The 20,153-nt window shown below is 39.1% G+C and overlaps 1 protein-coding gene across 5 annotated transcripts in view; it reads right to left on the reverse strand.

Annotated features, from left to right (window-relative positions):
- The window catches only part of Usp9x (ubiquitin specific peptidase 9 X-linked), a 114,372-nt gene that overhangs the window by 39,959 nt on the left and 54,260 nt on the right, over positions 1-20,153 (reverse strand). For all 5 annotated transcript variants that reach the window (XM_070040612.1, XM_070040614.1, XM_070040616.1 and 2 more), the window contains 9 exons: positions 18,904-18,991; positions 15,745-16,087; positions 13,747-13,842; positions 11,900-12,111; positions 9,953-10,193; positions 9,486-9,635; positions 7,704-7,824; positions 3,574-3,704; positions 2,870-3,142 (listed from right to left, as the gene is read on the reverse strand). In XM_070040612.1, the coding sequence (XP_069896713.1) occupies positions 2,870-3,142; positions 3,574-3,704; positions 7,704-7,824; positions 9,486-9,635; positions 9,953-10,193; positions 11,900-12,111; positions 13,747-13,842; positions 15,745-16,087; positions 18,904-18,991 (1,655 nt within the window). The remainder of the gene's footprint in view (positions 1-2,869; positions 3,143-3,573; positions 3,705-7,703; positions 7,825-9,485; positions 9,636-9,952; positions 10,194-11,899; positions 12,112-13,746; positions 13,843-15,744; positions 16,088-18,903; positions 18,992-20,153) is intronic.

Genomic DNA, 20,153 nt, shown 5'->3' on the forward strand with positions numbered 1-20,153 from the left:
GAAAAATGTTAACCATTTTGCTTAAGCAAATAATCTGTACATAACTAGAAACAACCATTTATACTACATCTATCAACTCTCTCTCAAGAACAGGTCCTACCATATATTTACTGTATCACCTGGAGTGGCTTATGTAAAATTCACTTTGCATTATCAATACAGTGTGCACTTCCATTGTAATATCTCTACAAACCTCCATTCTAGATTAACCCAACCAGGTCTCTACATCTGGGTTCACTTTGGCTTGCAGTAGAAAAACTATAAACTGAATAGACTGAGTCCAACCTCATTTAGACTCAGCAAAGAATTTCACATCTTTTACATACATGCTTCCAGGAAGACCTTGTTCATATTCACCACTATAATCAAATTCTATTTTTTTCTTCTTCAGATGTCTGGTTTCTGTATTATATCTGAAGCCTTACCAAATTCTATTTTGAAAAGGGAAAAAACAAAGACCAGCACCTCAGAAAAAAAAGGAAGTTTTTACTTAATAATATTACTTTTGTAAATCTATGCATAAGAAGCAATAAATTGACTAAAGCATTTCTAAGTTTTCACTTTATAACATCATTTGAGATATTCCTATATTTTACATTTAGTTTCCTGTTGACTGTGTGCCCTTAATATTAGAAGCAATTAGGTAAGTCCTAAGTCCTGAAGGAAGGGTAAAAAATGGAAGAGAGAGAGAGAGAGAGAGAGAGAGAGAGAGAGAGAGAGAGAGAGAGAGAGAGAGAGAGAGAGAGAGTTACCTTTCTCTAAGTCCTGAAGGAAGGGTAAAAAAGGGAAGCGTGCGTGCGTGCGTGCGTGTGTGTGTGTGTGTGTGTGTGTGTACACTCTTTATTAAGCACCCATATTAGGGATCAAGACAAAAAAAATTTTTTGGCAGTACTGGGGTTTGAACTCAGGTCTTTCAGCTTGCTATAATGGCATTCTGCCACTTAAGGCACACTTCTGTTTTCTGCTGTTCCCCAGGCTGTCCTTGAATCTTGATCCACAGGCATGAGATAGTGTAGAACAGCAAAAATCTGTTTGTTTTTGGCCTAACAAGAAACTGTATTCTTTTAGCCAATTAAAAAGCACTCTTTAAAAAATCCTAACAAGGGGCTGGGAATGTGGCCTAGTGGTAGAGTGCTTGCCTAACATGCATGAAGCCCTGGGTTCAATTTCTCAGTACCACATTAACAGAAAAAAAACAGAAGTGGCGCTGTGGCTCAAGTGACTAAGTGCTAGCCTTGAGCAAATGAAGCTCAGGGACAGTGCCCAGGGCTGAAAAAAAAAAAATCTTAACAATAGGGTAGGAGTGTGGCTCAAGTCACCTGGCCCTGATTTCATTCCCTGGTACAACCAAGTTAGCCCTTGGCCCTAACAAAATGATCTTAGAGTGAAAGAACCAATGTAAAATTTAGGTCATCTGCCAGGCACTGGTGGCTCACACCTATAATCCTAGCTACTCAGAAGGTTAAGATTTGAGGATCAAGATCTAAAGCCAGCCTAGGCAGGAAAATCCATGACACTCTTAACTCCAATTAATCACAGAAAAAGCCAGAAATTGGTGCTTTGGGTCAAATCGTAGTGTTAGCCTTGTGCAAAAGGAGCTTAGGGACAGCACCCAGGCCCTGAGTTCAAGGCCCAGGACTGGCAAAAAAAATCAACTCATCTTTATTATTTTTTGGTGCCAATCCTGGGGTTTGAACTCAAGAGCCTAGGCAGCATCCCTTAGATTTTTTGCTCAAGGCTTGAGCCACAGCTTCAGTACCATTAACAAGGGACCAAAATCTAGGTACTTGACCTCCCTCCTCATCACAGGATTGTTTCTTCCTCAAGACCTAAGCCATTTCTAAAGAAAATTTAATCTCAGTTACTTGGGAGACAGATAGGAAGGATCACCATTTTGGCAAGCCTAGTCCAAAAAAGGAAGACAGACCCCATCTTAAAGAATAAGCCTGGGTGGTACACACTCAAAATCTCAGTTGTTCAAGAGGAGAGGAGAGTACTTGTTGAAGGATGACTTGGGCCAAAAGATGGAGAGTATATATGAAAACTAAAGTGAAAAGGGCTGCATGCCCGGTTCAGGTGATAGATACTTAGCAAGCATGAGGTTGAGTACAAACCCAGTAACACACACACACACACACACCCCTGAACTTTTAGCAAGCATGAGGCTGAGTACAAACCCAGTAACACACACACACCTCTGAACTTTTAGCAAGCATGAGGCTGAGTACAAACCCAGTAACACACACACACACACACACACACACACACACACACACACACACACACACACACACACACACACACACACACACACACACACACACACACACACACACCACACCACACCACACCCCCCCCCCTGAACTTTTATCTTCCACCAATAACTTAGTCAAACCAACCTCTCATAAATATCAAATTCTGGCATGTCTTGAGGACTTTTGTGACATGGATCAGGGTATCACACCAAGGCAAAGAAAGAGTCAGAACAAGGTCAGAACTGGAGGTTAAGTTGATTAAAGTGGGAAGGGAAGCTGACAACAGGTTAAATCAACTATGTTTTTTTCTATCATCTGTGTTGTAAGTTATCTGCTAGGTACAAGATAATAAGAGACATGGGGTTAGGTTTAAAATAACTGAGAGCCAAGGAAGATTTAAGTAGGCAGAGGGGGAACTGCCCTCTCAGAGTGAAGAGCATTTGCACTTTAAATACAAATACAGTCTAACAGAGGATAACATATTAACAAGGTATTCATTGGAAAGAACTTTCAACACTGAGTCAATCTTGAACGGTATACTTTCAAGTTATCAAGAAATATAATTTAAAAAATTACTATCTACTGTTAACAGGGAGCTTAAAAGTCTGTATTACCGATGGATTCACGCCTTCTGCACCTGGCTGACAAGCTTCTGCCACAGCCCGAACATGGCCATAGCCAATGGCAGTTAGCAACAGTTTGGCTATTTTAAGAGCATTGAGGTAAGCACCCCTCCGAGTTTCCATGTCTGCATTTGGTAGGAAGTTATTTCTTGTTAGCATACTCAAGACAAGGGGTAGACCACCACTTTTCAAAAAGTGAAACTGAAAATCAGAGGAATCCTCAGCTAGGGGTGCACCAGCAGGCATTAACAAGGCATAGATGACCTGGAAAAAAAAGAAAAAAAGAGAAAGAATTGTGTAAAGTATTAAAAAATACACACATATATACACACACATACAAAACAACAACTTGTATATCCCCTATCATTACAGCCAAGACATTTGTGACCATTTAAAAAAATGTCCTATTACATGCTTTGCTATAGTTTTCTACAACAGATTTTAAAGATCTCATTTAGTTGGGAGGCTCATGACTATAATTCTATCTACTCTGTATGCAGAGATTTGAGGATCTCAGCTCGAAGCCAGGGGAAGTCCATAAGCCTCTTACCTTCAATTAAACATAAAGAAGTGCTAGCTTTGAGCAAAAATGCTCACAGACAGTGCTCAGGCCCTGAGTTCAAGCCCTAGTACTGTACGTGTGCACACACACACACAATCACACTTAAAAATAAATTCAAAAGGAAAATACTAACCTCTGTTAAGTATAGCACTTGTGAGGCTGAAGGACCAAAGAATAATGAGTCAAGAGATGGACTAAGGCTGCTTTCTCCAAGTTTGGCATGGTCTAAACAAATAGCTCTTAATTTTTCTATTGTTGTGCTATCTGTAAGAAAGAGAAATGGTTCAAAACAAAATATATTCATGTGTTCATAATACTGCACTGAGATTTTGAATAGGATTTAAAATGAAATAGCAATCAAATCAGTTGAACCACAAGCTCCAAAAATAAAAAAATCCAGAAACAGATCTACCTTTGACCCCCAAAGAAATAAACCCTATGAAGGGCCTTTTAATCATTTAGCTCAAGTACAAAGGAACAAACAAGTCTTTCAGTCTCTACACAACATGGCCCTCTCAGCTGCCAGAGATTAACAAAGCACCATATACTAAGAAAAAATAATTAGCTTTACTTTTTAACTTCTCTATTACTTACTTTTATGATATTATATATTTTTTTGTTTGTCTTTGACAGTCATGGGCTTGTACTCAGGGCCTGGGCACTGTCCCTGAGCTGCTTTTGCTCAAGGCTAGCACTCTACCACTTGAGCCACAGCACCACTTCCGGCCTTTTCTATTTATGTGGTGCTGAAGAATCGAACCCATCCTAGGCAAGCACTCTACCAATAAGCCACATTCCCAGCCCAATGACATTATATATTAAATTTTATTGTTATTGTAAAGGTGATGTACAAATGGGTTATGTAAGTCAGATGAAGAGTACATTTCTTTTTGAACAACTTTACCCTTTTCTTCGATCTCCCAGTTTTTCCCATCATGTCCCCACCCACAAGTTCTATAGTTCAACAGTGTCTAGTGAGTATCACTGCTGCTTTTGTTCACCCTTTGTCTCATCATTTCTGTGACACTATGTTTTAACAAGCCTGCTTCACTTAAAGAGACATAGTGGTACCCAAGAAACTAAACTCTAAAAAGGAAACAGAAAACCTGCCTGGCGGCTGGGAAGGTGGCTCAGTGGTAGAGTGCTTGCCTTGTATGCATGAGGCCCTGGGTTCAATTCTTCAGCACCACATAAGGAGAAAAAGATGGAAGTGGTGCTGTGGCTCAAGTGGTAGAGTGCTAACCTTGAGCTGAAATGCTGAGGGACTGCACCCAGGCCCAGAGTTCAGGTCCCACGACCAACAAAAAACAAAAACAAAAACAAAAAAACCTGCCTAATTTTTACCTCAAAGTAAGCAGAACTATAATTACTGGGGACTTAGATTTCCCCCTCCTCTCTTTTACGCTAAGATCCTAGCAGATAAATCATTTCATCATGAAAAAAATCCTGTCAGCCCCAAGAGCTTGGACCTAAACTCTTAAGACATAAAAACAGTGACAACCTATTCCCTAAAAACAAACCAATTAATACAACTAACGGCTATACATGAGAATTTCAAAATACCAAGTGAAGAATGGAACCAAAGAGGAGAAAAGAGACTCAGGAAAAGGAAGCTCTGAATTCTAAGCAAGATGTTTAATGGGTTTCAGATTATAATTTATTCATCTGACAAGTCTGAACCAAACAAATGACCATTCTGCAGCCATTTCAGCTCTTTGTGTACTAAAATCATTTTAGGTCCCTGAAATATGTTCATTTGATTATGAAATAGGTTAAGATGGAAACAATTTAAACCACTCATAATGCTGTCATCCAAAGATAGTTTTACAATATACTCAAGTCTAAGCAATTACATGATAATAAAGCAACATATTATTAAATAAAGTAATTCTACCAGGCATTGGTGGCTCATGCCTGCAATCCTAGCTACTCAGGAAGCTGAGATCTGAGTATTAAGGTTTGAAGCCAACCTCAACAGGAAAGTGAGATTCTTATCTCCAATTAATCACCTAAAAAGCTGGAAGTGCAGCTGTGACTCAAATGGTAGAGCACTAGCCTTGAGCAGCTCAGGGACAGCACCTATGCCCTGAGTTCAAGCCTCAGGACCAATACACTCTCAAAAAAAGTACTTCTCACACAGAGATGTGATGAGGTTTAAGCAATCTCATCAGTGAAGAACTTATAATAGATGTCAACTCTTTTTTTGGTGCTGGCTTGAACTCTGGGCATGGGCATTGTCAGTCTCTGAGCTTTTGTACTTAAGGCTATTCCTATATCACCTGAGTCACAGCTTTGCTTCTGGCTGATCTTGGACTTGAACTCCGGGCCTGGACACTGTCCCTGAGCTTTCATGTTCAAGGCTAGTGCTCTGCCACTTGTTACTTCTGTTTTTTGGTGGTTGATTGGAGATAAGAGTTTCATAGACTTTCCTACTTGGGGTAACTTCAAAACTGATCCCAGATCTCAGCCTCCTGAGTAGCAAGGATTACAAGTGTATACCAACTGCCCCTGGCAGACATGAGTATATTTGAAGATACAGTTATACTAAACTGCTGTTAACTGCTATAAAATGGAAGTTTAATTTTTTTGTGTGTGTGCCGGTACTAGAGCTTGAACTCAGGGCTTGGTTGCTATCTGTTAACTTTTTTGTTAAGGTTGATGCCCTACCACTTGAAGCCACATTGGAAGTACCAGCTTTCTGGTGGTTAACTGGAGATTAAGAGTCTCAGAGACTTTCCTACTAGGGCTGGCTTTGAACCAGGATGACTCAGACCTTAGCCACCTAAGTAGCTAAGATTAAAGGTGTAAGCCACTGGGAAATAGAAGCTCTTATGAAGAAAAGCAACTTATTCTATTTGGTGAAGCAAAATATTCTTTATTTACTATGGAACAAGAATTTATTTTTGCTGTTGCATGTAGAAAGAGAACACAGACACTTTTTAAATTATCAGACAGACACATTAAATTATCCAGAGAAATCTGAAGTTTAATAGTAAGTCACAATAGAGGCAGTTACTAGACTTCAGGTAACTATTCAGGAAAAAAAAAGAGGGATTCATTATATAATGTACAAAATAATGGAAAGTTATTCTGAGAACTTGTTAAAAGGCTAAAGTTGAAAGTGACTGTTTCAAAGGAATAAGAGCAATGATGTTGATGACACATAATCCATAGGATAGGGTAAGCGCAGACAAACATTTTCTGTAAAGGGCCAGAGACTAAGTATTTTAGGCTTGAAAGACATGATCTCTTTTGAGGTCTGCTGTTTCAAGACAAAAGTAGGGGCTGAGAAGGTGGCTCAGTGGTAGAGCACTTGCCTTGCATGCCTGAGGCCCTGGGTTCGATTCCTCAGCACCACATAAGCAAAAAGAAAAAAGCTGGAAGTGGCGCTGTGGCTCAAGTGGTAGAGCGCTAGCCTTGAGCTGAAGAGCTGAGGGACAGTGCCCAGGCCCAGAGTTCAGGCCCCACAACAGGACCCCCCCTCCCAAAAAAAAAGTAGCTGAAGATAAAGTTTGTGAATAAATAAGCATGGCTGTTTACAAATAAAACTTTGGTTATGACATTATCATATGACATTAAAGTTTAAATTCACGTAATTTTCATGTCACAAAATAATATTTCATTTAATTTTCTTAAAGCAATTTAAGCTGGACGCTGGTGGCTCATGCCTATATTCCTAGCTACTCAGGAAGCTGAGATCTGAGGATTGTGGTCTGAAGCCAGCCAGGTCAGGAACATAAGGTCTGTGAGACTCCAATTCATCACAGAAAAAGTTGAAGTGGTGCTGTGGCTCAAGTGGTAGAGTGTTAGTCTTGAGCAAAAGGAGCTTAGGGAAAGTGCTCAGGTCCAGAGTTTCAACTCCAGGACTGGCAAAAAAGAAAAAAAAAAATCGAAAAATTTAGAAATCTTTCTTATGTTTCTAGAATGTACAAAAACAGATGTGGGGGCTAGGAATATGGCTTAGTGGTAGTGCCTGACTAGCATGCATGAAGCCCTGGGTTCAATTCCTCAGTACTACATACACAGAAAAAAACCGCAATTGGCGCTGTGGCTCAACTGGTAGAGTGCTGGCCTTGAGCACAGAAAGGCTCAGGGACAGAGCCCAGGAGCGGCAAAAAAATAAAACAAAACAAAAAACAGATGTAGTGGGATGGATTTCACCTTTGGGCTATAGTTTACCAATTCTTCTTGCATGGAGTTTGCTAGCTAGTATATCCCTTTATTGTTTGGCATGTACTTTTATCACCATTTAAAAATTCTTACCTGGTGGCATAAGTTTCATTAGCACTCTTGCTCCATCTCTAAGAGGTGGCATGTTTAGGCTGCTACCTAAATCTGCAACTTGCCAAAGGAAAGAGATGTATCTGGGATGCAGTGACATTATCTAGAATACAGAACACACATGATAATTACCTATAAATTACTCTTCAGAATTGGTAACCACAAGAGTGAATATCTGTAACATAACGTATGTCATTTCTGCTCTTTAAAGATGGTTGGATTTCCTCATTTCACCTTGACAAATTCTTCATGATGCAGTCTGACCACATCATTTTAAGTAACCTCTAGTTAATTTTCTTTTGACAATTTTTTTAAATTTAATTTTATTTTATTTGTGAACATACTGTACAGAGGGGTTACAATTACATGGGCAGGATAATGCGTACATTTCTTACCAGCATTGCAGCCTCCTCCTTTTGTTTACCCTTCATGTCCCTTCCCAGCCTCCCCCCTCCCCCCCAATCCCTCTTTTGACAATTTTTTATATTCTATTAAATAATTTTTCTAATAACTTCTAGTTACTTTTCTTTTGATAATTTTTTATTTTATTTATTTTTTTGGGTCCAGTCGTGGGGCCTGAACTCTGGGCCTGGGCACTGTCCCTCAGCTCTTCAGCTCAAGGCTAGCGCTCTACCACTTGAGGCACAGCGCCATTTCCGGCTTTTTTCTTTTTGCTTATGTGGTGCTGAAGAATCGAACCCAGGGCCTCAGGCATGCAAGGCAAGTGCTCTACCACTGAGCCACCTTCCCAGCCCATGATAATTTTTTATATTCTATTAAATTATTTCTCTTTTATACTCAACTCACACTCGACACAGAAAAGGCTGCCATGCTAACTAGTAAATTTCGAATTCACTTGTAGGGAGCCAAATTCTTCTGACACGAGTGCCTAATATTATTTTAACACCTATAATCCTAGCTACTCAGGAGGCTGAGAACCCTGGTTTGAAGCCGGCTCAGGTAAGAAAGTCAGTGAGATTCTTATGTCCACTTAACCAATAAAAAGCCAGAAGTGGAGCTGTGGTTCAAGTGGCAGAGTGTCAATCTTAAGTGGAAAAAGCTAAGGGACAGTATTCAGGCCCTAAGTTCATGCCCCAGTACTGGCACATGTGCTGACAAGTTCCCACATGTGAACATGCCTGTAATCCTAGCTACTCAGGAGTCTGAGATCTGAGGATCTCAATCTCAAGCCAGCCTGGGCAGGAAAGTCTGTGAGACTCTTATCTCCAATTAATCACAGAAAAAGCCAGAAGTGGCACTGTGAGTGGGGCTCAAGTAGCAGAATGCTAGCCTTGAACAAGAGGAGCTCAGGGCAGTGCCCAGGCTTAAGAGTTCAAGTCTCAGGAGTTGCTAACAAACAAACAAATAAAACCCTTGTGGTAAAAAGTGCAAGAGCAAAAAAGAAGTCACTTTTTCTTGGGGCATAAGGATATTTTACTGACAATCTAAGACTTTACATACTTCTCTAATTTTAAAGAGTCCGTTTTATGGTACAAATACACAAGACAATAATATTTTCTTATATGTATATATTCAAGTGTCAACTACTCTCTAATACATTACATATATAAATATGACCATATCTGTTGAAAATTTTTGTTTTAAATTTGAGTTACAATCAGCTTTAACAGGTACCCACTGTGAACTGATGGTTAATTTGATATTTTTCCCCATTAAATTATAAATACCAAGAAAAAATATTCTACCTATATTTTTATTATAAAAAATCCTAGCATAATGGCTTGTACAACTGCAGGTACTCACCACTCCAGGCAGACAGCTTTCCACTTCAGGATTGGGGCCATCACTATAATGATTACCATGGTTTCCAGGAGATCCAGTTGAAGAATCAGAAGAGCTATCAGGGCTTGAAGGCATATTGGAACTTACTTGTGTAAGTTTGGCTGTAATTAGCTGAAATTGATAAACTATGTTAGTATCAAAGACATGGGAAAAAAACTTAAAACACAGAATCCAAAACCTAGTGACATACCAAAAAAACTACATGGTAAACTTTCAAATACCTCTTAAAAGTATTGTCTCATATAGCCACTTAAGTTTCATTTTTGGAAATTCTTTGATATATCATGTCACAATGTCTTTTTTAGTATTATAATCCAAGCACCTAACCACAATGCCTTATACCTAACAAATAATCAACATTTACTGAATAAACAATAGTACTCTCAAGTTTAGTGTAATTAAGAAGTCTGGGAACGATATATACTTACCGATTTATCTTTTAGGTTTAATTGTCCAATCAACTTTCTGTCATCTCCAGGATCAATCAGTTCACCGCCCACAAAAAGTTCAATTTTTGTATGGGCTACATTGGCTTTAATACGATTGAGAATACATCGTCGAACTGAACCAATTGTGTCATTTGTATGAGACCATACCTCCAAGTCATCTACCTGTCTGCCCTGGTTTGGAAATCGAACTATAAAAGAGAGGTGTTTACCACGGAAAGCTCTGAAGTTGGGGAGGGAAAAAAAAGGATAATATGATATTCAGTAGACATTTAAATCTTCTCAAGAAAATTAAGCTAGGAATTTTAAAAATGACAATTTTCTTATTAAACAAGAAAAAAAATCGATTATTGATGATTATTTTTAGCATCCTGAAAATGAAAACTGATTTTTTCCCCAATGCTGATCCTAAGGCTTGAACTCAGGACACCTCATGCTCTCACACTAGGCTTTTTCCTCTGAAGGCCGGTACTCTACCATTGAGTCACATCTCCACATCTGGCTTTTTTGCTGGTTAATTGGAGATAGGAATCTCATGGACTTTTCTGCTGGCTACGAACTTTGGTTCTCTGATTCCAGCCTTCTAAGTAACTAGGACTACAGGTGTTCATGAACCATAAGCACCCAGCTTCTGATTTGCTTTTACCTACATTTATTGCAAATCTTCAAAATACAATGACCAAGTATCTTTCTTTGTTAGTACTTTTTGTATCTATTAATACAAATGCAGGATGTGGTGGTGCATGCCAGTAATTTCAGTACTTAGTAGGCTGAGCCAGGAAGATGGAGAATTCCAGGTCAGTCTAGGCTACACAGTGAGACTTTCAAAAAGGGAAAACACAAGGCTGGATGCCTATGGCGCAGGCCTATAATTCTAGCTACAGAGAAGGACTCAGCTTCAATGGCAGATTGAGGTTAAACCCAGCCCATGCAAAAAAGTCTGTGAGATTCCTATCTCCTCCAATAAACTACCAAAAAAAAGCCAGAAGTGGAGCTGTGGCTCAAGTGGTTGAGCAAAGAAAGCTCAGCAACAGTGCCCAGGCCCTGATTTCTAGTCTCAGGACCAGTATTAAAAAAAAAAAATCCCACATAAACAGAACATCCCTGAACAAACAAAACATCCCCCAAACCACAAATTAAGACAAGAATTGGTAACGTAACTTTTACCTAGAGAACAACAAGTTTATATCAACAAAAAGGTTGACGTAATTTTTCTGAAAAAAATTTAGTAACTCACTCCACATGGTATTTATATTGGCATATTAAATCACACTCAGTGAGCAACTGTATATAAATCTCATTGAATTATTAAATGATGAATAAACCTAATGAGAAATTTTATTAGACCACTTGAAAATATTTCCTATTAGCTATCTGTCAAGGCAGCTTTTATGGTTTCATTCCAATAATTATGCAATCTGACTATGCTATTATTTTTAGTAGTACAAATAACAAAACTAGTCAATAAAAAACAGCACTTAAACCTAAACAAAATAAGAACTAACTATGGAGGAATAAAGCCAACAATTTAAAAATATTCTGCCAGGCACCAGTGGCTCACGCCTGTAATCCTAGCTACTCAAGAGGCTGAGATCTGAGGGTTGCAGCTCAAGGCCAGCCTGGGCAAAAAAGTCCGGGAGACTTTTATCTCCAATAAACCACTTAGAAAAAGCCAGAAATAGTGTTGTGGCTCAAGTGGTAGAGCTCTAGCCTTGAGCACACAGAGGCCCAGGGACAGTACACAGGCCTTGAGTTCATTCAAGCCCCAGGAAAGACAAAAAAAAAAATTCTGTGCTGGGCATGATGGCATAAGGATTTTGAGTGAGATCCTGTCTCAAAAAAGAAAACAAAACAATCCTCCCCAAACAGATGGTTTTACAAGAGATAAATAATTAAGGAATAGCAGCAACTGATCAGTTTTTCACAAACCTTGACATAGGTAGAATTGTTCTTTCCTCATGATAATCACTGTCACATTCATTAATATATTCCCTTAAAACAGTTAATACTCGAACCATTCGAACAGCTTCCTGTCTTGCACAATTAATACTGTCTTTGTCACCATCCAAAACGCACAATGTATCATAAGAAGCTTTCAAACGATCAAAACAAGACTGAATGAAATCTTCATGGATGACCACCTACAAATAATGGGCCAAAGAGAAAGATTCAAACTGCTTTGAAATGAAAAAAATTAAAAAAAAGTAAATATATATATTAATCCAGTTGGAGATGGTAACATTAAAGCTGATCTCAAAAGCTGGGTGCTGGATTACACCTATAATCCTAGTTACTCAGGAGGATGAGATCTGAAGATTTTGAGTTAGAAGCTAGGCTGTGCAGCAAAGTCTGAGACTCTTACCTCCAAAGAACCAGCAAAATGATGGAAAGAGGTGTGGCTTCAGCCTTGAGTGAAAAAAGCTAAGGGTCAGCACTCAGGCCTTGAGTTAAAGCCTCAGTATCACCATGAAAAAAGTAGGCAATCGATAGTGATAATAAAACACACATTTCCTTGGGCTGGGAAGGTGGCTCAGTGGTAGAGTGCTTGCCTTGCATGCATGAGGCCCTGGGTTTGATTCCTTTATAAGCAGAAAAAGCCGGAAGTAGTGCTGTGACTCAAGTGGTAGAGTGCTAACTAGCCTTGAGCTTAAGAGCTGAGACCCAGAGTTCAGGCCCAAAGACCAACCAAAAAAAAAAAAAAACAAAAAAAAAACCACCAAACCAAAACAAACAAAAGAACCCCACATTTCCAAAAGGAAACTAATTAAGGAAGATGAGCTAGAATAGTAAAAAATGAGCTTTATAGGATTAGGTGCTAGTTATTAAAACAAATACAGTACAATCTCTGACATTTCAACATATTTGAAAAAAGAATACAATCACTATAATTATCAATAAACAAGATTCATATACATGGTATGTCTATGTCTGTCTTTCTCCAAACACCCACATATAACAACACATGCACACACATGTGCACACACAGCATACATTTTGAGATAAACATTGCCCAGGATGGCCTGAAACTTTTGATTCTGACTTGGATTACAGGCATGTACCAACATACCTTTTTTGTGCGGGCCAGTTCCTGGGGCTTGAACTCAGAGCCTAGGACCAATACCTGAGCTTTTTTGCTCAAGGCTAGGGCTCTACCACTTGAGCCACAGTTCCACTTCCATCATTTTGTTGGTTAGTTGGGAGTCTCACAGACATCCCTTCCATGGGCTGGAACCACAGATCCTAAGTAGCTAGGATCATACCCATGAGCCATCAGCACTGGGATCATATCAGTTTTATTTATTTATTTATTTATTTATTTATTTATTTATTTATTTATTTATTTATTTATTTATTTATTTATTGCCAGTCATGGGGCCTGAACCCTGGGTGCTGTTCCTCAGCTCTTTAGCTCAAGGCTAGCGCTCTATCACTTGAGCCACAGTGCCACTTCTGGCTTTTTCTGCTTATGTGGTGCTGAGGAATCGAACCCCAGGCCTCATGCATGCAAGGCAAGCACTCTATCACTGAGCCACCTTCCCAGCCCCTCATAGCAGTCATTACATATATCTTTTATAAGAACTAAAACAAAGTAAGTCCTAATTAATGCCAAAGAAAATAAGTTCTTAAAAAGGTTTTTTTTGGCAGTAATGGGGATTGAGTTCAGGGCTTTTCCCAAGCTAGTAAAGGTTCTCCACCTAAAGCATGCTCCTAAGCCCAAGATAAAAGTTCTTATCAACAATACAATTTTCACTCTTAGAATTCTAAACGGTGCTCACCTGATTGACCTGTAGTCTTGGACCAAGGTTTGTGTAGATCTCTTTAAGGAGATCTATTGCTCTGCTGGCGATGTCATCATTACTCTGAATCACAACCTAGGTTCAAAAAATTGAGGTGTTAATTCTTCTCAAGAAAAGTCTTAGTTGGACATTTAAATACAAACCATATCCTCATTTATTTTATACATTAACAGTTTAATGATAAGCTGACTTTGACAATCAAGTAAAACAATATGCCTGTATTACTTAAGCCTGTAACTTAAGGTCTTGATTAAGACTACAAGAAACACAGTTTAGCATAAAAAAGGCTATTTTCTCCACCCCTAATACCTATAAATCTTTATTACTCATCTGATTACATTAGTGGTATTTAAACTGTTCAGAACCCTAGGACTTAGAGATGTTGTTTCAGGGTTAAGCAGCTTAAGGAGGAGAAAGGGAATAAAGAAAGCATGGGGACATTGAGCAAAGAAATGCAGACTTCCCTTATCAACTAGATCTTACATTTTGATTGGATGTTTTTTTGTTTGTTTTTAAGACAGTCTTGCTAAGTATTTCAAACTAGCAGCCCTCCTACCTCTGCCTCCAAGGGCTGAGATTACAAGTGTGTACCACTATGCTCAACATGTAAATTCTGAGTTTAAAAAAAAATCCCAAAAGTGTTAAAACAAATAGTACAATAAATACCTTAGTCTGTCTCTGGTTTGCAAAAAAAACTTTAGAAAAAAACCCTACTGTATAATCTGTCTGACTGTGTTGTATTTGTGTGGGAGGGCACTCAAGATTTAACCCAGGCCTTTGCATATGAACTACACCCCTCCTATCCCCCTTTTTTGTGCTGCTATTTAGGCTTGAACTTAGGGTCTGGGTGCTGTCCCTGAGCTTTTATGCTCAATGCTAGCACTCTACCACTTAAACCACAGCTCCACTTCCTGATTTTTGGTTGTTAACTATAGATAAGTATCTCATAGACTTAAATACCCTGGCTGGCTATTAACCAATATCCTCTTCCTTCTGAGTAGCTAGGATTGCAGGTATGAGCCACTTTCATACATATAAAACATAATAAAATGTGGAAAATTAGCCTTTACCAATACTTTCCTGGTATTTATAAATGTCTTCAGTTAAATAGTGCCAATAAAGTACACACTACTCATAATTTCATCTATATAAAGGCTCTTTAGTATTCAGTGTATAAACTGAGATCTACACTGAACAAAAATCGGGATGGGGAATTAATTTCCATGGAGCTTTATGAAAGACAGTACACTCCTAAAACATATCTGAAAACAGGTATCTTTTTTTTTGGGGGGGGGGGGGGTCCGGTCGTGGGGCCTGAACTCTGGGCCTGGGCACTGTCCCTCAGCTCTTTAGCTCAAGGCTAGCGCTCTACCACTTGAGTCACAGTGCCACTTCCGAGTTTTTTCTTTTTTGCTTATGTGGTGCTGAGGAATCGAACCCAGGGCCTCAGGCATGCAAGGCAAGTGCTCTACAACTGAGCCAACTTCCCAGCCCCTGAAAACAGGTATCTTAAGTCTAGGCAATAGGAACACCAGCCCAGAATGAAGGAGATAGAAGAGAGGAAAACTTTTTTTTTTTGGGGGGGGGGGGGGGGAGTCTGTCGTGCAGCTTGAAATCTGGGCCTGGGCCTATCCCTGAGCCCTTCAACTCAAGGAGAGTACTCTACCACTTGAGCCACAGCACTACTTCTGGTTTTCTGATGGTTAACTGAAGAGTCTCACTGACTTTCCTGCCTCGGCTGGCTTTGAACCGCAATCCTCAGATCTCAGCCTCCTGAGTAGCTAGGATTATAGGTGTGGGCCAGCAGTGCCTGGTGAGAGGAAAACTTTTTAAATGACAAATAAGATAAAGATGAATGTTTACTAACCCAGACACCGAGGACAAGCATCGGAGAACCCATACACAATTTATAAAGTTAAAATTCATACTTATTCTGAGAATTACATCAGATATGTTTACAAAGCTCCTAAGACTTACCCTCCAAAGATAGTCTAATCCTATCAACTCCAAATCATCCATCATATAGGCTCTCCTTTTTGCTACTAGTTTTCCTTCTCGACAATTCACAGCTTTGAAGAATCGTTCAAAACATTTCATTCCATTTTCAGTTAATAGGGAAGGATCAAGCTGAAGCACATTACTTTCAAAGAAGTCCTTATTAATATCAGGATCTAAGTCTGGTTCATCCCCCATCAATTTGGAATACCATTTAAAACAGGCTTCACGATCACAAAGGTAAACTGCATTCTCAGCTAAGCATTTCCATATTTGTTTTGCCTGGGGAGCACATAGCCACAGTTGGCCATCCTTCAACAAAAATCTTGGAAAAACAAAAAATTAGCAATTAGATTTACATAACTTATCCTAAAAGGCAATCTATATATGTATGAACTACATTAAAACATATAAATTTTTTGGTACCTGTTCTGGGGCTTGAATTCAAGGCCTGGGCACTGTCCCTGAGCTTTTCTGGCTCAAGGGTAGCACTCTACCACTTGAGCCAAGAGTCCCATGGACTTTTGTGCTGGGCTGGCTTCAAACTGTAATGGTCAGCTCTCAGCTTCCTGAATAGCTAGGATTACAGGCTGAGCCACTAGTACCCACCATTACCCACTAGTAGTCTTAACAATTACTTTTTTTTTTGGTCAGTCGTGGGGTTTGAACTCTGGGCCTGAGCGCTGTCCCTCAGCTCTTCAGCTCAGGACAAGTGCTCTACCACTTGAGGTACAGCGCCACTTCCAGTTTTCTGGTGGTTTATTGGAGTTAAGAGTTTCATGGACTTTCCTGCCCAGGCTGGCTATGAACTGTGATCCTCAGATCTCAGCCTCCTGAGTAGCTATTATACAGGCTTGAGCCTCTGGCACCAGGCAACAATTACATTTTTAACCACAGATAAAAAGATGGTGTTACTTATTTCAAAAGAACCTATTTCTCAACTTTGATCTGGTATTAAAAATACTGGCTATTAGTTTACTCAAGAACCCTACATGAAGGCGCCAATTTTATATAAACCCTATGGAACTGGCTAGCTGAATTCAAATAGTCTTTGAAACTAGTCATTCTGAAAATATGGTTAATAGTTAGTAGTACCTCTAACATACTAATCTAGAAATAAGGAAATAGGACTGATGGATTCGCTTTTTCCAGGCTGGCTTTGAACTACAATCCTCATATCTCAACCTCCTAAGTAGCTAAGATTGATTACAGGTGTGAGACTCCCATGCCTATTCAGTTTTGTTTTTTTTTTAAAGACAAAGTTCTTCAAATGAAAAATCCCACTAGGAAATACTGCTTTTTTGGTATGTGGCTTCACTGGAAAATGAGGTATTTAACTGAATGTCTTTCACAGGTAACACATTGAGAGTTATTTAAATTCTGATACTTTTTTTCTTGTCAGTTTTGGGGCTTGAACTCAGTTTGGGTGCTGTCCCTGAACTCTTTCTATCAAGGCTAGATCTCTACCACTTTGAGCCTCAGTATCACTTCTGGTTTTCTGGTGGTTAATTGGAGATAAGAGTCTTAAGGACTTTCCTGCCTAGGGCTGGCTTTGAACCATGATCCTCAGATCTCAGCTTCCTGAGTAGCTGGGATTACAGGCATAAGTCACTGGCGCCCAGCAATTCTGATACTTTTTAATGATCTATTATTCATCAGTCAGTACCTGACACATTAAATACAATTTCTTATGTATGATTTAGACATTTTATACCAATCATCAACAGGATGTTTATCAATTATTCAGTGATGTTCCTTAGGGCTTTATTTATTTTGTGGCGGTTGAGTTGTCCATTAAAATCAGACAATTAAGGTGAATTCCACTGTGAGAAAGACTACAGTCTATTTCATTAGCTTCCAATTTTTTTCTTTTAGCATGCACCATCTACCCTGACCTGCCATGTCTAAGACAAAGAAAATACCTCAACTTTATTCTGAATAACTTAAAATCTAATTTTGAGCTATCATAATGGTGGCTGCATGTTCAGCTACAGAATAAGGTGCTTGTACTTAATATTAGTAGTTCCCTTTCAACTTCAAAATGTTTTAGGATCTAATGTTTTAGGGAATTTGATATTTTCATAACATTTTGGACCTTAATAAGGGTTAACATTTGGTTCTAACAATCCTGTCCCACCTCTAACCTATTAATCTATAGAGAAGGAAATAGGTCTAGTGTGATAAAATGGAATTGCTTTTCCAGGCTGGCTTTGAACTGCAATCCTCAGATCTCAGCCTGGCTGGGATTACAGGAATGAGATACCCATGTGTGTTCAGTTTTTTTTCTAAAGACAAAAGAAACTGCTTCAAGTGAAAAATCTCATTGGAAATAGGATATATAAAAGCAGAGTTGGTCAGCAAACCAAAGGGATAGAACACATGCAAACATCAGTAACAACAGTTCACTAGGGTAGCATTTTTCAATCTAGAGAGGCAGCCCCTTCTATTCAGGTCGTTGAAAAACAAACATAAAAACCACTTTAAACAAATGCCACTTTTCTTAAAATCTGCTAGAGAATTTTTCTCAGGTTAAAATCATTATGTAATTAAAAATTTCCCAATTAACAAGCACAGAGTTCAATAAAACATGCATAACTAACAGGGAAAATTCTCTAGAACCTGGTTCAAAATAACAACTGCAATAGGTTTTCCTGCAGCATTAGTAGTCTTGGCAGTTGTTAGCAGGCATGTGACAATAATAAACTCTTGCATATGACATGTTTTGAATTCATAGGATACCTTTCCATCATCAAAAGCACTTTTCAAATATTTTAAAAGGATAATAATTAAATTTAAATATCATTGAGCAAATCCAGCTTTGGACATTTCACTTTGGCTTAATAGAATGAACCTCATCAGAAAAACGGTAATTAATAATATGATTTAGAACTGCCTTTCACAGCCATTGTTAACACAAAGACTATTATATAGGACTCAAGAGAATGATGGAAAAGGTGATATTAATCAAGTTGTACTATACTCCTAAACTGACACGTTGAATTGAAACTCCTTTTACAACTACTACAAAAAAAAAGAAAAAAAGAAAGAAAATGACCACCAACAAAGACATAGCTATATAGAATATTCATTCTGTATTCCTTATCTGTGTCTTAAAGAACGCAAGAGTTACATAAAACAAACCTAAGGAAGTTAAGCCGTTCTTGGACTTCTTGAACATGACTGTATCTACTTCCCAGCCTGACAGTTTGTGGGTCATAGTCTTCATGATCTGCAAATTAAGAAAAACCATGCATTACACTCTCAAAATAAATGTAAACACCAGAATCTTATGGCCTTCCATCTCTATTCATCAATTTTTGCTTCATAAAATCTGAAGCAATTATGAAACACACATTTACATAGTTAAAAGAACTACAATATATGCCAAGACAGACAAAAAACATTTTCTTGCAAATCTAAAAGTGATAGTAGTAAAAATTAATCCTTAAGAAAGTAGCGACCAGGGGGGCTGGGAAGGTGGCTCAGTGGTAGAGTGCTTGCCTTGCATGCATGAGGCCCTAGGTTCAATTCCTCAGCACCACATAAGCAAAAAGAAAAAAGCCGGAAGTGGCGCTGTGGCTCAAGTGGTAGAGCGCTAGCTTTGAGCTGAAGAGCTGAGGGACAGTGCCCAGGCCCAGAGTTCAGGCCCCATGACCGGACCCCCCCCCCAAAAAAAGTAAGTAACAACCAGGGGCTGGGAAGGTGGCTCAGTGGCAGAGCACTTGCTTTGCATGCATGAGGCCCTGGGTTCGATTCCTCAGCACCACATAATCAGAAAAAAAAAAAGCTGGAAGTGGCACTGTGGCTAAGTGGTAGAGTGCTAGCCCTGAGCTGAAGAGCTGCCCAGAGTTCAGGCCCATGACCGGACCCCCAAAAAAGAAAGTAACGACCAAACAGTACAAACTGACAGGGCTCCCCAAGCAGAGTGGAAAAAAAAAAACAACAACTAAAAAAGGCAAGTGCAGAAGGAAAACATTGAGTAAAGAGCCTTGAAATGCTAGGCTACTAGAGTTTAGGTTACATAGATATGGAAGCAAAATTGGATCATAAACCAATAAACACAATTCATAAAACCAACTACCTTACATCTTTTTCTTTTAATATTTTTTTTTTTTGGTCAGTCGTGAGGCTTGAACTCTGGGCCTGGGCACTATCCCTGTGCTCTTCAGCTCAAGGAGAGTGCTCTACCGCTTGAGCCACAGCTCCACTTCCGGTTTTCTAGTGGTTTATTGGAGAGAAGAGTTTCACGGACTTTCATGCCCAGGCTGGCTTTGAACTGCGATCCTCAGATTTCAGCCTCCTGAGTAGCTAGGATTACAGGCGTGAGCCACCGGCGCCCAGCTACCTTATATCTTTAAAAATAATAATTAGCTGTGCGCTTGTGGTTTATG

This window comes from Dipodomys merriami, unplaced genomic scaffold (assembly GCF_024711535.1).
Source record: "Dipodomys merriami isolate MVZ:Mamm:240054 unplaced genomic scaffold, mDipMer1.0.p SCAF_3, whole genome shotgun sequence".
Lineage (NCBI taxonomy): Eukaryota > Metazoa > Chordata > Mammalia > Rodentia > Heteromyidae > Dipodomys > Dipodomys merriami.